Source organism: Suncus etruscus, chromosome 1 (assembly GCF_024139225.1).
Source record: "Suncus etruscus isolate mSunEtr1 chromosome 1, mSunEtr1.pri.cur, whole genome shotgun sequence".
Classification (NCBI taxonomy): Eukaryota; Metazoa; Chordata; class Mammalia; order Eulipotyphla; family Soricidae; genus Suncus; species Suncus etruscus.
This window is the reverse complement of record NC_064848.1, coordinates 148,103,827-148,123,307: the sequence shown is the minus strand read 5'-3', so window position 1 is coordinate 148,123,307 and position 19,481 is coordinate 148,103,827. Positions and strand designations below refer to the sequence as shown.

Sequence of the window (19,481 nt, the reverse complement as noted above, 5' to 3'; positions counted from 1 at the left end):
AAAAGGCTGAGTAAGATAGAGAAAACTTTGTTTTATTTTAAATTTAAATGGAAAGGACTGAATTGGGAATCTCACTCAATTAATTAAATGCAAATTTTGCATGCAGGAAGCCCAAGTTTGTTCCCAAGCATTGTATATGGTCCCCTAAGCACTGCTGGGAATGGCCACCAAGCACTGAGCTGGGAGTAGCTACTGAGCTCCCTGGTGTGGAAAGAATGGAAGGAAAAAGAGAAGGAAGAAAAGGAGGAAGGGAGAGAGAAAGGAAAGGGAGGAAGAAAGGAAGTCAAGAATGAGGTAGGGGCCCGGAGAGATAGCACAGCTGTGTTTGCCTTGCAAGCAGCCGATCCAGGACCAAAGGTGGTTGGTTCGAATCCCGGTGTCCCATATGGTCCCCCGTGCCTGCCAGGAGCTGTTTCTGAGCAGACAGCCAGGAGTAACCCCTGAGCACCGCTGGGTGTGGCCCAAAAAAAAAAAAAAAGAATGAGGTAGGTAAGGGAGGAGAGAGGAAGGGAAGGAAAGGGAGGAAGTAAAGGAAGAAGTAAGGAGGAAGAAAAGGAAAGAAGAAACAAAGGGAAGAAAAGAAGGTAGGAGGGAAGGAGGAAGGCAAGGTGAAAGAAGAAGGAAAGGAAGGAGGAAGGAAAGAGGGAAGGAAGGAATCTAAAGAATGATCCACCTGATTAGAGAAGGGCCTGGGTCATTGATCAGAGGGAAGCATTCACTCACCTGCTTCTTCTACTATCTCCACTTGGTGGCAGTGTCCCCTCTGTGAGGTCACCTCTGAAGTCCTGAAGATCTTGACTAAAACTCAGAAGAGCTGGAAAAAGCTCAAGGGACTGAGTACTGGCTTTGTATGTAGGAGGCCTGGGCTAAATCCCTGAGCACTGCTTATGACCCCCAAGTATAGAGCTAGGAATAGTCCCAGGTGTGACCCCAAAACCAAAACTCAAGGGTGACAACCTGTCAATCACTTCTCAAGTCCACATGCTACACTTCCTGTCCACTCCTGGTTATGGAAGAATCCTTAATAAAGTACCTTAAAAGATTATAAACACCCTACTCAGAGCACCATTTCTTCTCACTCCAGATGGTGTTTTTCGGCTACATGGTGTGCAGCATCTTCTTTGGCGTCCTCGCTGACAAATATGGCCGCTGGAAGGTAGGTGAGCCCCGAGGATAATTTGCAATTGTCTTCAATAACACGTGTTAGTGGGAAACACTAACAGGGTTTCACATCCTGTTTCCAGGTTGTCTCCTAGTTTTTGCACTTCTCCCCATTCTAGGCACCTTCCTCCAGGGTCTAGCTAAGGTGGATGAAGGTGTCTTGCGGAACCATAGATCTGGGGGTTCGCAAGACCTTTGTTTTCACTGGCTTTGCTAAGGCTTTGAAACAAAGCCACTTATTCAAGGTCACACACTTACTGAGATTCAATGCGAAATCATTTTTTTTTTGGATTATAAATCCACATGTTTCTTCTAGTCTAATTTCTGAGTAGGAAACAAAGGGAGAAATCACCTCTCACCCCCACCCCAAATGGATAGAAATATATATATGTCAGAGACCAGTTTTCTGGCTATGAGTCTCTCTCTTTATTTCTATTTATTTATTTATTTGTTTATTTATTTATTTAGGGTCACACCCGGCAGCGCTCAGGGGTTACTCCTGGCTCTATGCTCAGAAATTGCTCCTGGCAGGCTCAGGGAACCATATGGGATGCGGGGATTTGAACCACTGACCTTCTGCATGAAAGGCAAATGCCTTAGCTCCATGCTATCTCTCCGGCCCCGAGTCTATTTATATATATATATATATACATATATATATATATATGAAAAAACAATATATAAGTATATGTCTGAAGAAGTAGCAGTGAAGAATTAATAAATATATATTAATAAATATATTTGTATAAACGTATAAAAATATAAAGTAAAAAACAAAACAAAAAACATACCAAATATGGGTCAGAGCGGTGGTGCAAGCGATAAGGTGTCTGCCTTGTGTGTGCTAGCCTAAGACGGACTGCAGTTCGATCCCTCAGCGTCCCATATGGGCCCCCAACCCAGGAGCGATTTCTGAGCACATAGCCAGGAGCAACCCCTGAGTGCCACTGGGTGTGGCCGAAAAACAAAACAAAACAAACAAAAAAAACATAGCAAATAAAGCCATACCAATCTCATCTCAGTCTGTGGTTTTGTATAAAGAGCGTGACGTGAAGTTTCATATATATATAGTGCTCAAAGGTCATTACTGGTAGTGCTTGGGGACCATATGCTGCCAGAGGAACCATGAATTGAACTAGAGCTATCTGCATGTAAGGTGACCATCTTAACCCCAATACTATCTCTTTAGTCAATGACTAAAACTTTGAAATACACAAAATAAATTTATCCACTTTTAAATTAATATGAGAGCATGAGTATCTCAAACATTATAAAGAGAGATGGAGAGATAGCACCGGGGTTTGCTATGTCTATCAGTTGAAATCTTTGTTACCCTGTAATTATCCCAATGGACCTCCAAGGGTCACTTCTTTTTAAAAAATTTTTTTTATTTTAGTTGGTTCTGGCCATAAAATTGCCTTACATTTAATTAGGTAAAATATTCTTTTTTTGGGTATAATATCTATTTAAGCATCATGATTACAAATATGTTTGTAGTTGAGTATCAGTTATAAAAAAAGAGTGCCCCTTTCATTAGTGCAACCTTTCCACCACAATGCCCATCATCTCTCTCCTCCCTCATCCCTTGCCAATCTTCAAGACAGGCATTTCATTTCTCTCACTCACTATCATTGTCATGATAGTTGTTAGTGTAGTTATTTCTGTAACAGCATTCATCACTCTTTTGTGGTAGGCTTCATACTGTGGGCCAGTACTTTCAGCCCTCATCTCTATTGTCTCTGGGTATTATTACAATAAAGTTTTTTATTTTTCTTAAATTCCATAGATGAGTGAGGCTATTCTGTGTGTCTATTTCTTCCTCTGACTTATTTCACTCAGCATAATCCAAAGTAAACAAGACTGATAAGCCAGAGCAAAACTCACAAAGAAAGGGAAAGAGAGAGACTTAGTAAACCGGATTAGAAATGAAAAGGGGTTGGGGCTGGAGAGATAGCATGGAGGTAAGGCGTTTGCCTTTCATGCAGAAGGTCATCGGTCGGTTCGAATCCCAGCTTCCCATATGGTCCCCCCCCCCCCCCCCCGTGCCTGCCAGGAGCAATTTCTGAGCATGGAGCCAGGAGTAACCCCAGAGCACTGCTGGGTGTGACCCAAAAACCACACACACACACACACACACACACACACACACACACACACAAAGAAATGAAAAGGGGGAGATTACTACAGATATGACAGAGATTCAAAGGGTAGCTAAAGACTACTTTAAGAAATTCTATGACACAAAACACGAGAACCTGGAAGAAATGGGTAAATTCTTGGAGTCTTATAATCTTCCAAAGTTGAATCAGGATGATCTAGTGTATTGAAACAGACTCATCACTACTGAGGAAATTATAAAGGGCCACCACACCTGGCAATGCACAGGGCTTACTTCTGAATCTAAATTTTTGTTTTGTTTTGTTTTTGGGTCACACCCAGCAGCACTCAGAGGTTACTCCTAGCTCTGAGCTCAAAAATCGCTCCTGGCAGGCAAGGGGAATCATATGGAATTCGAACCACAGTCCTACATGGAAGGCAAACACTGTACCTCTGGCCCTTCTGGATCTAAATTTAAGGATCACTTCTGGTGGGATTGAGGGGACCATACAGAGTGCCAGGGATAGTGTAACTCTTCGGCTCCTCATAGAAATATTTCTTACATAAATCTTCAACTGGTCATGAAATTTGCTTATACATGGATGGGCATGGAGAATATCATGCTGAGTGAAATGAGTCCAAAGGAAAGGCCTCGATAAAAATGATCACACTCATTTGTGGAATATAAAAACACAAACATAGTATGAGAGTACTAATAATCAAAATAAGACATTAGAAACGAGAATCAGGAGGGCTGGTCCAAGGTAGGAAGTTTTCCACGAAGAGTGGGGGAGTGCATTTAGAGTGGAAAAGGTTCCATTATGAGAATGATAGTGGGAAATGATCACTCTGGACAAGAACTGGGTTCTGAAATAGGTAAAGTGATATGCAGCATACCTTTTCAGTAAGAGTATTGCAGATTACAGTGTCTAAAAGGAAAAAAGGGGGTATTAGACAGAAAAACAGTGTCTGCCATAGGAGCAGGCTGGGATGGGAGTATAACATTAGTGGCAGGGAAATGTGCATTGGTGAAAGGATGAGTGCTGAATTATTGTATGACTGAAACTCAATCATGAACAACTTAAATCATATGAGATACAGAGTTAAAAAATTGTTGACTGTTTCAGTCATAAAATGTTACAATACTCACCCTTTCACCAGTAAACATGAACAACTTTGTGACTGTGTTTATCACAGTCATTCAACTGAAAAAAAAATTTTTTTAGGTGTGTTGCCATCCTCGCCTCATATTGGTGTACTTCTCTCATCGTCCATTTGTTAGTATGAATCAAAAATGGTAAAATTCTCCTACTCTCAAAATCTGCTTTTCAGAAACCTAGCCTATTCAGTTCATTAGAGAACCACAAACATTTTTCCACAAACCTGGTCATAGCTAATTTTCATAGGAAGAACATAAGAACACATTCAACAATTGGAGAGAATGGTAACAGTCCACTTCCTAAAACACTGTGTTTTTTTGTTTGTTTCAAACAATGGGAATTTATTTTCTCACGTTTCTAGAGATTGGAAATCTAAAGTCAATATACCAACATGATCAGGTTGTTAGTTTTTTTTCTTTCAATTTTGAAAAAAATATGTTATTTTACTTTTTTTGGTTTTTATTTGTTTGTTTTTTTGTTTTTGTTTTTGGGTCACACCCGGCAGCACTCAGGGGTTACTCTTAGCTCTATGCTCAGAAATCACTCTTGGCAGGCTCAGGGAACCAAATAGGATGCCGGGATTTGAACCACCGTCCTTCTGTATACAAGGCAAACGTCCTACCTCCATGCTTACCTCACTGGCCCATGTTGTTTACTTTTATCGGTAGCAAGTATATTTGTGAAAATCATCATATCTTCAATAAAGTCATTAATACAATGACAAAAGGTTTAGTAAGCTCTTTTTTTTTTTTAAATATGGAACGCTTCATAAATTTGTGTGTCATCCTTGCGCAGGGGCCATGCTAATCTTCTCTGTATCGTTCCAATTTTAGTATATTGCTGCTGAAGTGAGCACAGTAAGCTCTTTTTTTAAGATAAGAAAAAATAAATCCGGGGCCGGGCGGTGGCGCTGGAGGTAAGGTGCCTGCCTTGCCTGCGCTAGCCTAGGACGGACCGCGGTTCGATCCCCCGGCGTCCCATATGGTCCCCCAAGAAGCCAGGAGCAACTTCTGAGCACATAGCCAGGAGTAACCCCTGAGCGTCACAGGGTGTGGCCCAAAAAATTTAAAAATAAAAATAAAAAAAAAAAAAAAAAAAGGGGGCCGGGCGGTGGCGCTGGAGGTAAGGTGCCTGCCTTACCTGCGCTAGCCTAGGAGACGGACCGCGGTTCGATCCCCCGGCGTCCCATATGGTCCCCCAAGCCAGGAGCGACTTCTGAGCGCATAGCCAGGAGTAACCCCTGAGCGTTACCGGGTGTGGCCCAAAAACCAAAAAAAAAAAAAAAAAAAAAAAGAAAAAATAAATCCAGCAATCCGAGTTCAAATCTCGGTGGAACCTCCAATGTTAAGTCCAGGAGAATGATGTGCCGTTCAAAGACACTAAGACCACAGTCTCATGCAAAAGCAGGGGGGTTATTTTCTTACAAGCATATGCAGGGGCTGTGCTAGAATCCAGCATAAGCCAGAAACTGCCAGCCCCGAGCCATGAGCTTACAAGCTGTATATAGCATTTCAAACAATAGAAAGTTACAGTAGATTGATTTGCTTAAGAAAGTATATGACATCTGGCATTTGCTCAATCACATTTTTGCAAGGTTTAGGTGCAAGCTTAAGAGTTAACATGACCAGGTTAAAACCATGTAGGAACAGAAAGAAAATTAAACTGTAACTGGGTCTACAAGTTCCCAGAATTGTGAAGGGGGGTAGGTGATCAGGGCAGTCAGGAAACTCAGGGGAAACTTTTCCTTTACAATACTTACCCCAGCCCAATGTTTTTTGTGTTCCTGACAGCCCTGGGTGCAGGACAAGAAGAGTTTAGAATCACATGTAACAGTTAGAGTTCCTGAAACTAGAAAGACACCTCACAGGGCTGAATACAAGTTTGTATGGGGATGGGGGCCTGAGTGCCCTTGAGCTCATGATCTCACAAGCCTCCACCATACAAATACTACTTGTAACATCCTTGGAGCAGAGTTAAGTCTCTGAGCACTATTGAATGTGACTCAAAAGTCAAATCCCCTGGGCCCGGAGAGATAGCACAGCAGCGTTTACCTTGCAAGCAGCCGATCCAGGACCAAAGGTGGTTGGTTCGAATCCCATTGTCCCATATGGTCCCCCGTGCCTGCCAGGAGCTATTTCTGAGCAGACAGCCAGGAGTAACCCCTGAGCATCCCCGGGTGTGGCCCAAAAACCAAAAAAAAAAAAAAAAAAAAAAAAAAGGTCAAAGCCCACGAATGAGCAATAGCACAATAGGGCATTTGCCTTGCAAGAGTCCAATCAATTTGCAACAGATCCTGATTCAATTCCCAGCATCCCATATAGTTCCATGAGCCTGCCAGGAGCGATTTCTGAGTGCAGAGCCAGGAGTAGCCCCTGAGCCCCTCTGGGTGTGGCTCAAAACCCAAAAATAAACAAACAAACAAACAAACAAACAAATAAATGTCAAATCCCAAATCTAACCAAACCAAATCAATGTTCAAGTTCCTGCCACCAGGGCGAGAGCTCCCTGCTGGACAGTTTTGCCATAGGAATCAGTGTCATGGCCTGTTTGGTTTGGACACTAAGGGAAACCTCAGGGTCCCTGAGGAAGACAGTTGGCAATTGGGAAACAAGTCAGACAATCAGAAGTGGGATTCAAATTCTGTTCAATTCATTAAATGTTAAAGCTATAATACTTACGATACTTATAAATACTTATAAATTTCTTGGCAAAGTATCATAGTTGCAGACATAATTATTAGTTCTTACACTGTACCAAGCAAAATGCACAGGGCAAGCTGTTCCAGACAAACTATTTTTATCTTTACCGACCCAGGGCAGCTTCCAGTTTCTATGTGGCTTCTGCTATCTTGTCTGAAGTTTTTGCTAGCAAGATCAGTTTTCAAAGACTGGTGGTTGTTTTTGTTTGTTTGTTTGTTTTTTATTGTTTTGGCCTTGTTCCAGTTAACGCATGCTGAGCTGAGGCCTGAAATATTAACCCTTAATATGACTGCATTTAGGCTAATAGCAAAGCTAGGGTTAAGGGGTGTTAATACTTTTGTAAGACTAATACAAAAATTGCTTGAGCATACACAACTGCTCATGACAGAGTGGGTTTACAGAAATCTGAGTGGTCTTTAAGAGTGGTTCAAAGAAATGTCCTTAGGATGCTAGTGAAGTTATATTATGTTCAAATAAAATTTATGCCACATCCCCTATCAGTTTCCCATTTTCCCAAGTGCCTCATGGACAAGCGGCCAAGGTCTCTCAATACTTTTTTTAATATATATTTTATTTAAACAACTTGATTACATGCATGATTGTGTTTAGGTTTCAGCAATGTAAAGAACACCACCCATCACCAGTGCATTCCCATCTTCAATGTCCCAAATCTCCCTCCTCCCACCCTACCCCCACCTGTACTCTAGACAGGCTTTCTATTTCCCTCATACATTCTCATTGTTAGGATAGTTCACAATGTAGTTATTTCTCTAACTAAACTCATCCCTGTTTGTGGTAAGCTTCATGAGGTGGGCTGTAACTTTCAGCCCTCCTCTCTTTTGTGTCTGAAAATTATTATTGCAAGAATGTCTTTCATTTTTCTTAAAACCCATAAATGAGTGAGACCATTCTGCATCTTTCTCTCTCTCTCTGACTTATTTCACTCAGCATAATGTACATCCATGTACAGGAAAATTTCATGACTTTATTTCTCCTGACGGCTGCATAATATTCCATTGTGTATATGTACCTCAGTTTCTTTAGCCATTCATCTGTTAAAGGGTATCTTGGCTGTTTCCAGAGTCTTGCTCTGGTAAATAGTGCTGCAATGAATATAGGTGTAAGAAAGGGATTTTTGTATTGTATTTTTGTTTTCCTAGGGTATATTCCTAGGAGTGGTATAGCTGGGTCATATGGGAGCTCGATTTCCAGTTTTTGGAGGAATCTCCATATTGCTTTCCATAAAGGTTGAACTAGATGGCATTCCTACTAGCAGTGGATAAGAGTTCCTTTCTCTCCACATCCCCGCCAACACTGTTTGTTCTCATTCTCTGGGTTGTGAGGTGGTACCTCATAGTTGTTTTGATTTGCATCTCCCTGATGATTAATGATGTGGAGCATTTTTTCATGTGTCTTTTGGCCATTTGTATTTCTTCTTTGTCAAAGTGTCTGTCCATTTCTTCTCTCCATTTTTTGATGGGATTAGATATTTTTTTCTTGTAAAGTTCTGTCAATGCCTTGAATATTTTGGAGATTAGCCTCTTATCTGATGGGTATTGAGTGAATAGTTTCTTCCACTCAGTGGGTCACTATTGTATCCTGGGCGCTATTTCCTTTGAGCTTCAGAAGCCTCTCAGATTAATATATTCCCATCTGTTAATCTCTGCCTTCACTTGCTTGGAGAGTGCAGTTTCCTCCTTGAAGATGCCTGTAGTCTCAATGTCCTGGAGTGTTTTGCCTACGTGCTGTTCTATATATCTTATGGTTTTGGGTCTGATATCGAAGTCTTTAATCCATTTGGATTTTACCTTCATACATGATGTCAACTGGGGGTCTAAGTTCAATTTTTTGCAAGTTGCTAACCAGTTGTGCCAACACCACTTGTTGAAGAGGCTTTCTTTGCTCCATTTAGGATTTCTTGCTCCTTTATCAAAAATTAGGTGATTGTATGTCTAGGGAACATTTTATGAGTATTCAAGCCTATTCCACTGATCTGAGGGCCTGTCCTTATTCCAATACCATGCTGTTTTGATAACTATTGCTTTGTAGTAAAGTTTAAAGTTGGGGAAAGTAATTTTTCCCAATGATTGCTTTAGCTATTCTAGGGTGTTTATTGTTCCAAATGAATTTCAAACGTGCCTGATCCACTTCTTTGAAGAATGTCATGGATATCTTTAGAGGGATCGCATTAAATCTGTACAATGCTTTGGGGAGTATTGCCATTTTGATGATGTTAAACCTGCCAATCCATGAGCAGGGTATGTGCTTCCATTTCTGCATGTCCTCTCTTAATTCTTGTAGCAGAGTTTTATAGTTTTCTTTGTATAGGTCCTTCATATTTTTAGTCAAGTTGATTCCAAGATATTTGAGTTTGTGTGGCACTATTGTGAAAGGATTGTTTTCTTAATGTCCATTTCTTTCCTATTATTATTGGTGTATAGAAAGGCCATTGACTTTTGTGTGTTAATTTTGTAGCCTGCCACCTTGCTATATGAGTTTATTATTTCTAGAAGCTTTTTGATAGAGTCTTTAGGGTTTTCTAAGTAGAGTATCATGTCATCTCAAACAGCAAGAGCTTGACTTCTTCCTTTCTTATCTGAATTCCCTTGATATCTTTTTCTTGCCTAATCGCTATAGCAAGGGCTTCCAATGCTATGTTGAATAGGAGTGATGAGAGAGGACAGCCTTGTCTTGTGCCAGAATTTAGAGGGAAGGCTTTTAGTTTTTCTCCATTGAGGACAATATTTGCCTCTGGCTTGTGGTAGATGGCCTTAACTATATTGAGAAAGGTTCCTTCCATTCCCATCTTGCTGAGAGTTTTGATCAAGAATGGGTGTTGGACCTTATCCTTGATACCTAAACCAGACAGAGATGCTAAAAAAAAAGAAAGAAAGAAAGAAAGAAAGAAAATTACAGACCAATATCGCTGATGAACACAGATGCAAAGATCCTCAACAAAATCCTGGCAAATAGGATTCAATGCCTCGTTAAGAAGATCATCCACTACGATCAAGTAGGTTTCATCCCAGGAATGCAAGGCTGGTTTAACATCTGTAAATCTATCAACATAATACACAACATCAACAACAAGAAAAATAAAAATCATGTGATCATATCAATAGATGCAGAGAAAGCATTTGATAAGGTCTCTCAATACTTAGTGCCCTCCCTTGTGGGTATGGCAGTTAAGGCATCTCTAGCCTAACGCCTCCTTTAACTGTGGCCTCAGGATCAGAATTTCTAACACAGGGTGGTTGTGGCAAATTTAGTGTGTCTAGGAGTTAGAACTTGGGCTATTCTGATCAGTGTTCATGGGAGACCAGTGGGCTTGCATCAGACCAGCTCATCTGCAACACACATAGGAATAAAGGTAAAGTCACCTTCAGGATGCTAGAGGATTAGTACAGCAGGTAGGGCATTTACTCTGCAAGTGGGCCACAGAGTTTGATCCCTGCCATCTCATCTAGTACCCCCTGATCTCAACCAGGAGTGATTCCTGAGCACAAATCCAGGTGTAAGTCCTGAGCATCACTGGGTGTGACTCCAAAATAAAACAAACAAAAAAACCCAACAACAAACCAAAATCCATTTTTAAACATTAGCTTTTCTCCTGAGCACCCCATTCATGTAAGTCCCACTAATGTTTTCTTTTATTTATTGCTTCAGATTTTGTTCCTCTCATTTGTGTGGGGTGCCTACTTCTCCTTGCTGACATCCTTCTCGCCCTCCTACACTTGGTTTGTCTTCTTGCGGGCCATGGTGGGCTGTGGTGTATCTGGACACGCACAAGGGTAAGGTCTTCAAATAAAGGACATTGTGCGGGAGGCTACGTGATACTCACACATACACTCTGTGTCATCAACTCATAGTATTGTTGAATTGTAAACTGGTAAATCACTCCAGAAAATTCAAAATTTTCAGCCTTCAAAAATATTAAGTCAGCAAACAAATACACTGGTTGTTGATATATTGGAGCTATTTATTTATCAAAATTATGTTTAATAGTGAGGCTAGCCAAACTCTAAACAGAGAGCTTGGGGTAACTTTTTTTTAAAACCCTATGAGTTTGGGGCCAGAGAGATAGCATGGAGGTAGGGTGTTTGCCTTGCATGCAGAAGGACAGTCATTTGAATCCCAGCATCCCATATGGTCCCCTGAGCCTTCCAGGAGCCATTTCTGAGTGTAGAGCCAGGAGTAACCCCTGAACGCTGCCGGATGTGACCCAAAAATCAATAATAAATAGATAAAATCCCTATGAGTGATCATTATTTTTCAGATGAACAATATTTTGATCAGAAGATTATCAAAAAACACTAAAGATCACAAAATATTACTAATTAGTTCATTTCTTTATTACTAATTATTATTATTAATATTTTGCCACACCTGGTAGTGTTTGGGGTTATTACTAGTTTTGCACTCAGCTTCTAGGGGGATAGAAGTTGGCAATTAAGAATCACTGATGGACTCACTGTATATCTGAAATTAAACTATGAAGGACTTTGTAGATCACAATAGTTTCAATAAAATATAAAACTTTTAGAAAGGATCATTGGGGCCCGGAGAGATAGCACAGCGGCGTTTGCCTTGCAAGCAGCCGATCCAGGACCAAAGGTGGTTGGTTTGAATCCTGGTGTTCCATATGGTCCCCCGTGCCTGCCAGAAGCTATTTCTGAGCAGACAGCCAGGAGTAACCTCTGAGCACAGCTGAGTGTGGCCCAAAAACCAAAAAAAAAATCCATAGCTTTGGGCCCGGAGAGATAGCACAGCGGCATTTGCCTTGCAAGCAGCCGATCCAGGACCAAAGGTGGTTGGTTCGAATCCCGGTGTCCCATATGGTCCCTCATGCCTGCCAGGAGCTATTTCTGAGCAGACAGCCAGGAGTAACCCCTGAGCACAGCCGGGTGTGACCCAAAAACCAAAAAAAAAAAAAAAAAAAAAAAAGAAAAGAAAAAGAAAGGATCATTGATGGCAATCATTGAGGTGTCGAGGATCAAACTTGGATTGACCACATGCCAGGCAAGTACCTTACCAGCTGTACTATTTCTCCAGCCTTCAATTTAGTTCATTTCTTGAAAATTTATTGGAAGATCCCTGCTAGCTAGCTCTGTCAATCCCCATACTTGAGCACCACCGTGGCAAGGGGCCCAGCTTCACAATTTCTAATGTGTGTAGTCACTTATTCGGCCACACAATAGACCCTAATTTCATACTACCCACAACCCTATAGGACCCTAGCAAATCCAATTCGGTAGATGCCCAGATGCCCACAAGCTCCATGAGCAAAAACAAGATCTGAGAGGGTTCAAACAGCACCAACCAATTCAGTGAATCCTCAGACTTTAAAGTCCTCGAGGACTTTAGTGACACCATTGTGAGGAAGAGCTGAGTTTATCTACCAGTACCTGCACACATTAGGAACAATCATGTCCAAGCATTTCTTGCCTGTGTTGAAGATAGTGGGTCTGTGAATTTCCCAAGCAGGGGTGAGTAAGATAGACACTCACCATTGATCTTTCTTCCATGCTTCCACAGTGTTGTGCACCAGGTGGGAAAGCTGCTCCATGGATGCTTCAGCTTTTGGGGTTCCTCCCTTAAATTACAAGGAATCCCTTGAGTTTTTCCCTCCTGGGTGCCTGGGAGCAAGTTATCTTGGGAATATATTACGAGGTTTCAGCACACCTAATTATTACTTGGAAGTATTAAGGGACCAATGATTCTTCTTTGGGGCATAAAGTAAGACATCACTGAGCTTTGCTGGTCCAGGGGGATCGAAGGTAGGCACAATTTTTAACTTCTACCCCCCCCTTCCTGCAGGATACCCAGGATACAGTAAATAGGTTTCATCTTGTCTCACCCCTAGTTAATAACCAAGGTTACAAGGGAACAATGGAAAACTGATGGAATATGACACCATTTATCTAGTCACAAGATTAATTTGCTTAACTGGAAACTGAGACTCAGATTGTCCCCATTAGTTGGGGGAAACCATTTACTTCCTCTTGGTTGTATTTTAATTTCTCAAGTATATTTACTATCTCTAAGTTATCTGTCCAAAATGGACTATTTAAAATATTTTAAAACATATATTTCAATATTTTATTTTTCTAATAATATCTTTATTTAAGCACCATGGTTACAAACATGTTTGTAGTTGGGTGTCAGACATCAAAGTCATTTTTATGGTTAAAAATATTGAATTAAATATTAAATATTAACTTTTGTCTTCTAAATAATTTAGAAAGGTAATCAAAGCTAGGCAAACATTTTTCAAAGGAGATTCCCAAGAGTATCACCCACTTCTCTTAGCAATAGAGACGAGTTGGAGGATAAATAACTTTGACTCTTCTCAACTTGGGAATAAGAATAAAAAAGAAAGAATAATTTTCACCCCTGTGTGACCTTACGGCTGACTATTCTCTTGCGGGGGAATTAGTTCTAATGGGATCTTATGTAGGATTGTTTAGGAATATTGCTTTTTGTCACACACACTAACACATACTATCACACTTAGGGCACAGATGCATGAATTTCTCCCCCACAGTAGCCAATTCTCTGATCCCAGCTGGATATCCCTGTTCTGACTAGAACCAGGATAAACCCAGACTCTGACCTGATTTCAGATAGTCTCAGATTATCCACAAATTCTTTCTGGTTTGACTATAAATGGAAATTCCCAGGAATATTTACTCAGGTTTGATGGTTTGCTGGGGTGCTGATAGAATCCAGAAGGAATTTACTTAGAGTTGTGAATAGATGACTTTAAAAATGTTTGTTTTGAGGGCTGAAGCGATTAGCACAGGGGTAGGTGTTTGCCTTGCACAAGGTCAACTGGGTTTGATCCCTGGCATCCCATATGGTCCTCTGAACCTGCCAGGAGTGATTTCTGAGTGCAGAGCCAGGAGTAACCCCTGAGCACTGCCAGGGGTTACTGGGCCAAAAACAACAATTTTATTTTATTTTTTTTAGAGTTGCACTCAACTGAGCTCAGGGCTTATTCCTGACTCTGTGCTCAGGGATCACTCCCTGGCGTTATTTAGCAGATCAGACATGGTACCAGGGATGGAACTGGAGTTGTCTATGTATAAGGCTAGAGTCTACATACCTATATCCTCTTTCAGGTTTGATTGCAAAGTTTATTTGAAAGCCCAAAAACGCAAATTAATGAACTGATAGAAGGTGGTGTCCAGTAGTCTGTTCTTTTCCCCCCAGTGAAGGTGTCTGTATTTTGGAAAGTCTTATGTAAGACTTATCAGAGATACATGTTGGTTCACTCCTATCCAGCATCTCTTCCATGTTTGGAAGACAAGGGATAGAATGAAGTTCTAAGCACCTGATCACAGCTTGGTCTTTCTGGATTTTTAGCGAGGAGCTTTCTAGCATTACTACATGACAATGAAAGATCCTTCTCCAACCCAATATTCCCAGGGTTTAGGAACCTGGTCAAACATGAGCAGAAATCAGGGGCAGAAGTCAAAGTACCTTTTAAAAAATGTATTCAGAGAGAGTGCACATTGCCTTGCATGTGGCCAACCCATATTTATTCCATGGAACCCCATATGGTTTCTTGAGTATTGTCTGTGTATAGATCCAGGAGTAATACCTGAGGACCTTTGGGTTAGGCTCCAAAACCATAAAAATATAAAAAAATATATAAAATTATAAGACTAAAAGTATTACTCCATAATGATGTAGGTCTATACTATCTAAGCTATTTGTACCCATGACAAGAAAAAGGAGGATTTTAAAAAAGTTGTTTGGCTTGATTTTATAAGAGCAAAATGATTGTGTCTTTTCCCATCCTTCATGTTTAGGCTCATCATAAAGACTGAATTCTTGCCGACAAAATACCGAGGCTATATGCTCCCTTTGTCTCAGGTAAAGTCCTTTGATCCTGTAGAATATGATGATGTACATGGGTTTTCTTCTGGCTGATTGTTGATTTTGGGGCTATACTAGGTAGTGTTCAGGACTTATTCCTGGCTTTGTGCTTAGGGCTCATTCCTAGTGGTGCTCAGGAAACTATATATGATACTGGGAATCAACCCAGGGTCAGCTGGGTGCAAAGCAAGCTCTAGGCTTATTGTACTGTCTCTTTGGCCAAATTGCCAAATTGCTGATCATTTTTTTTTTGTTTTTTTGCTTGTTTTGTTTTTGTTTTTGTTTTGGGGCCCTGTTTAGTGGTGCTCAGAGGTTACTCCTGGCAGGCTCAGGGGACCATATGGGATGCTGAAGATTGAACACAAGTCGGCCACATACAAGGCAAATGTCCTACCCATAGCTTTGGTACCTGCTGATTGTTTTTTGATGTCAATAACAACAAAAATTGAAAACAATATCTCAAAACCAGACAACATCCCAGAATGCTTTTCCTGGTTGACAGATGCTCAGGAATGCAGGTAAGCTGATCTGTCCCAATCTCTGAGGTGCAGGGAGGCACACAGCTGCTCTTCTCCCAGCACCATCCTGACCCTGTAAAGTCTGTATGTCCATGACTAGTTTGTATAAATGGTGAATGTGGCATATGTCCCTTCTTATAGCTAAGCCACTGATCCAGGTGTGAAGATCCTTCCAAGTCTTCTTCAGATCCTGCTGACTTTTCATAAGAACTTCTGCTCAAAAATATATGCCACTCTAGGCCAGAGTGATAGCACAGCAGTAGGGCATTTGCCTTGCGCATGGCCAACCTGGGGCGAACCCAGGTTTGATACCATATAGTCCCTCAAGCCTGCCAGGAGCAATTTCTGAGTGACAAGCCAGGAGAAACCCCTTAGTGCTGTCGGGTATAGCCCAAAAGCCAAAAACAAAACAAAATAAAATATGCCAGTCTAGATACCCTGAGGGCCAAGCTTAAGAGTACCGAACATGGTGAAGGGGGGGGGGGTGTTCTTTGTATGACTGAAACCACACTACAATCACAGTGTTTAAAAAAAGAAATTAAAAATAAAGTATAGAACAGTGCTCGCTTCAGCAGCACATATAATAATAGGGTACAGAGCCTGTCTTGTTTTTTTTTTGTTTTTTTTTTTTTTTGGTTTTTGGGTCACACCCTGTGACGCTCAGGGGTTACTCCTGGCTATGCGCTCAGAAGTTGCTCCTGGCTTCTTGGGGGACCATATGGGACGCCGGGGGATCGAACCGCGGTCCGTCCTAGGCTAGCGCAGGCAAGGCAGGCACCTTACCTCCAGCGCCACCGCCCGGCCCCCAGAGCAGGTCTTGTATGCAGCCAACCCTATTCAAATTCTAGGCATTGACGGTGGTGCCCAGGGCTCACTTGTGAGCACAGTGCCAGGAATTGCCCCTAAGCTCTGCCAGGTATAGCTTCAAACCCACCCCACCCTCAACTAATATTGACTTATTATTTGCCTCTCCGAGGGTACATCAAACATTACTTAGCGGGAAATTACATGATGCCATGCCAGACATCAAATCTGGGGATTACGTCAGGTCCATCTATTGATTTAACAATTGTTTGATCATTGCACTATTAAAATCTTTTTCAAGGGTCCGTGGGTCACTTGTAGTGTCAGGTTACAGGCTTTGTTAGTCTCTGTCTGAGCTGAGGTCACCCAAACTTGCTGCTGTGACATTACTTCTTTCTCTTAAAGTCTCTAGCATTTGTGGAACCATGTCTTTTTTTTTTTTTTAAGAGAATGCTGTGGTAGTAAAATAGTTACCCCTTAATCTGCACCTCCAAAGCCTTTTATCATCACTTCACCTCTGTGCTCTGACACGAAGCTTTCTTTCTTCTCCCTCTCTTAGAATTATGCAGTTCCCAGCCATGGGCCTGCCCACTGTGAGGGTCATGTTATTTAGTAATAAGAAGTCCTCTTAGAGATATTTTCTTTAGTGCCAGAGCAAAGTGTGGTGCAATAGTCACACTGTCAAAGTTCAGGTGAAGAAATGAAAACTAAACATAGCCTTGTGCTTTGCTTCATGGCTGGAAGATGATAGAAGAAACCAATCTTTCTGACTTTTTGGGTGCCTTTTGGCTTACAAGTCAGTACCTGAATTATTGTTTCCTATTCAAGGGAAAGACCTTTGGATCAGACCTTTTTTATCAACCCCCATTTTAAATGCTATTTTGGTGGCAGGAGACCCCTTGAGTTTGGTGAATGCCTGCTTCTAAGAACATGGAGAAGTGGGCCGGAGTGTTAACCTAAGGTTAGGATTAGGCGGTAGGGCGTTTGCCTTGCACACTGCAGACCTGAGACTGACCCAGGTTCGATCCCCAGCATCCCATATGTTTCTCCATGCCTGCCAAGAGCTATTTCTGAGTGAAGAGCCAAGAGTAACCCCTGAGCACAACCAGGTGTGGCCCTAAAACAAACAAAACAAACAAACAAACAAACAAAAGAACACAGAGGAGTAAAGTGACATTTCCAAGTCATGGAGGGAGGCCTGGTGGAAGTCCATGGGAACCGCTGGCTTTGTCATGGATATCTTTGACTACAGAGATTATTCCTGCTGGCCTGGCAGGGCCGCAGTGGCTCTTGGGGTGAGCACTGGTCTCTGAGCTCTGCTCTTCTATAGGTTTTCTGGCTTGCTGGTTCCCTGCTCATCATTGGTATGGCTTCAGTGATTATCCCCACCATCGGCTGGCGCTGGCTCATCCGAATTGCCTCTATTCCTGGCATCATTCTCATCATGGCCTTCAAGGTAACCTGTCTGCCTCATCTCTGCTCCCCTCCTTTAATCATGCCTACATTTCAGCCAGTGTGGGGAGGCCTTGGGATGGGGCTGAGTTCCAAGTCACTGAAGAAACTGAGTCCTGAGTTCCAAGTCACTATCACTGAGGCCACGATAGTGCAGATGTTGGGAAAACAGCAGGTCGGCTGGAATAGCTCAGGTGAGGGAGCTGAGATGGGCAGTAGGCAGGCCAAGAAGATAGGCCAGATTTCAAGGATTCTGAGGACCAGCGGTCCTGGCAGTGAGGAGGAGGTCACATGCCAGGCTGAAGGAACTCAAGGATAGAAGGGGATGAAAGAGTCCAGAGAAGCAGCTGGGAAGTGTGGAACTCCCAAGGGGAAATTAGAAAATGCCCACAGACATGAGAATGGGGGCAGGGCATTGCTAAAGGGGGGCTTCTCTTAGGGTGCCCCTGGCCTCGTAATCTTGATGCAATATAAAGCACATAGCTGGAAGGGTCAGGATGATTGTTTGAAATTGCTTGGAATTTTTTTTGAGTGTGGGGTTTAGACTGCTTGGCCTGGCCTGGCCTGGCCCTCAGTAGACATATGCTCTTATGCCAGAGTCCAGCTTCTCTTCTGCCCCCATTCTTGAGTTCTAGGATTCCCACTGAGGGGTGGAGGCCGTGAGCAGTGACTGGGGCCTGGCCACAGCTGGTCCTCAGACAGCGCTGATCATTCAGCATCCTTTCAATGTTACACTGCTCAGGGAAAAATCCACTACTTGATTCAGTGCTGATCCTGTGGATCTGTATATTCTGGGTCTGTATAAGGTTCATGAGTCCTGAGGGGATGTGTGCAAGTCTTGGGCGGGTCTGTACTGAGGGTATGTGACTGTATGTGCAAGCCTGAGTGCATGTGAAAGTGTGTGGGTATATGTGTTTGAGTACGTGTGAGTATCTGAATGAATTGTGTGAATATGTAATTCACTGTCATCTTGGTCCAGACACTTCAGGGAATTCTTGGGGTTCCCAGGAAAGTGGGCGCAGGGTTCGGCAAAAAGCAAAGCCACGCTCAGTTGTGGAGGTGAATCTGAATTGTGTGTCTTTATTGAATGCTTATAGGGATGTAGTTAAGCATAATTTTACATGTGAGAAACTACCTATATCTGCTTTCCTGCAAGGTTAAAATATTGTACTGGGGCTGAAGCAATAGCGCAACAGTAGGGAGTTTGCCTTGCACGCTGCCGACAGAGAACGGACCTGAGTTCAATCCCCGGTGTCCCATATGGTCCCCTAAGCCAGGAGCAATTTCTGAGTGCATCACCAGGAGTAATTCCTGAGCCTCACCAGGTGTGGCCCAAAAACCAAAAAATAAAGTAAAAAATTATACTTTCTTGTTAGTAAAAAGCATATCAGTACATACTGTTTGATATGTAAGTTTCTTCACAACAAACAATTCACAGGCCTTTAGTGTGAGTTACAAACCTTCCGAATGATAGGCTCTAATTTAAAGACAGAGAAGAGTTGAGCCAGAGGCTTCTCTGGTATCCAAAGAGCAAATTTTAACATCTGAAGATTTTTTACTCCCAGGCCAGACCCTTGGTGTCAATTCTGATATAAATTAAAAGATTAGCAAGTTTTCCAGGTGTTCTTATGAAGGTTCCTTTCATCTGAGTGAGCAGACTGCTTAAAGATGCAGAACATCTTTTAAAAGACTAACTTCATTTTGAGGAT

General features: G+C 42.0%; 1 protein-coding gene and 1 non-coding gene across 2 annotated transcripts in view; one reads left to right on the top strand and one right to left on the bottom strand.

The window, feature by feature from the left end:
• The window catches only part of SVOPL (SVOP like), a 64,400-nt gene that overhangs the window by 9,095 nt on the left and 35,824 nt on the right, over nt 1–19,481 (top strand). The window contains exons 4-7 of the mRNA XM_049782658.1: nt 1,085–1,156; nt 10,784–10,908; nt 14,932–14,995; nt 17,651–17,776. Coding sequence (XP_049638615.1) covers nt 1,085–1,156; nt 10,784–10,908; nt 14,932–14,995; nt 17,651–17,776 — 387 coding nt within the window. The remainder of the gene's footprint in view (nt 1–1,084; nt 1,157–10,783; nt 10,909–14,931; nt 14,996–17,650; nt 17,777–19,481) is intronic.
• Nucleotides 5,169–5,273, bottom strand: LOC126025011 (U6 spliceosomal RNA). The gene has a single exon (XR_007501068.1). It is a non-coding gene; the product is annotated as a U6 spliceosomal RNA (small nuclear RNA).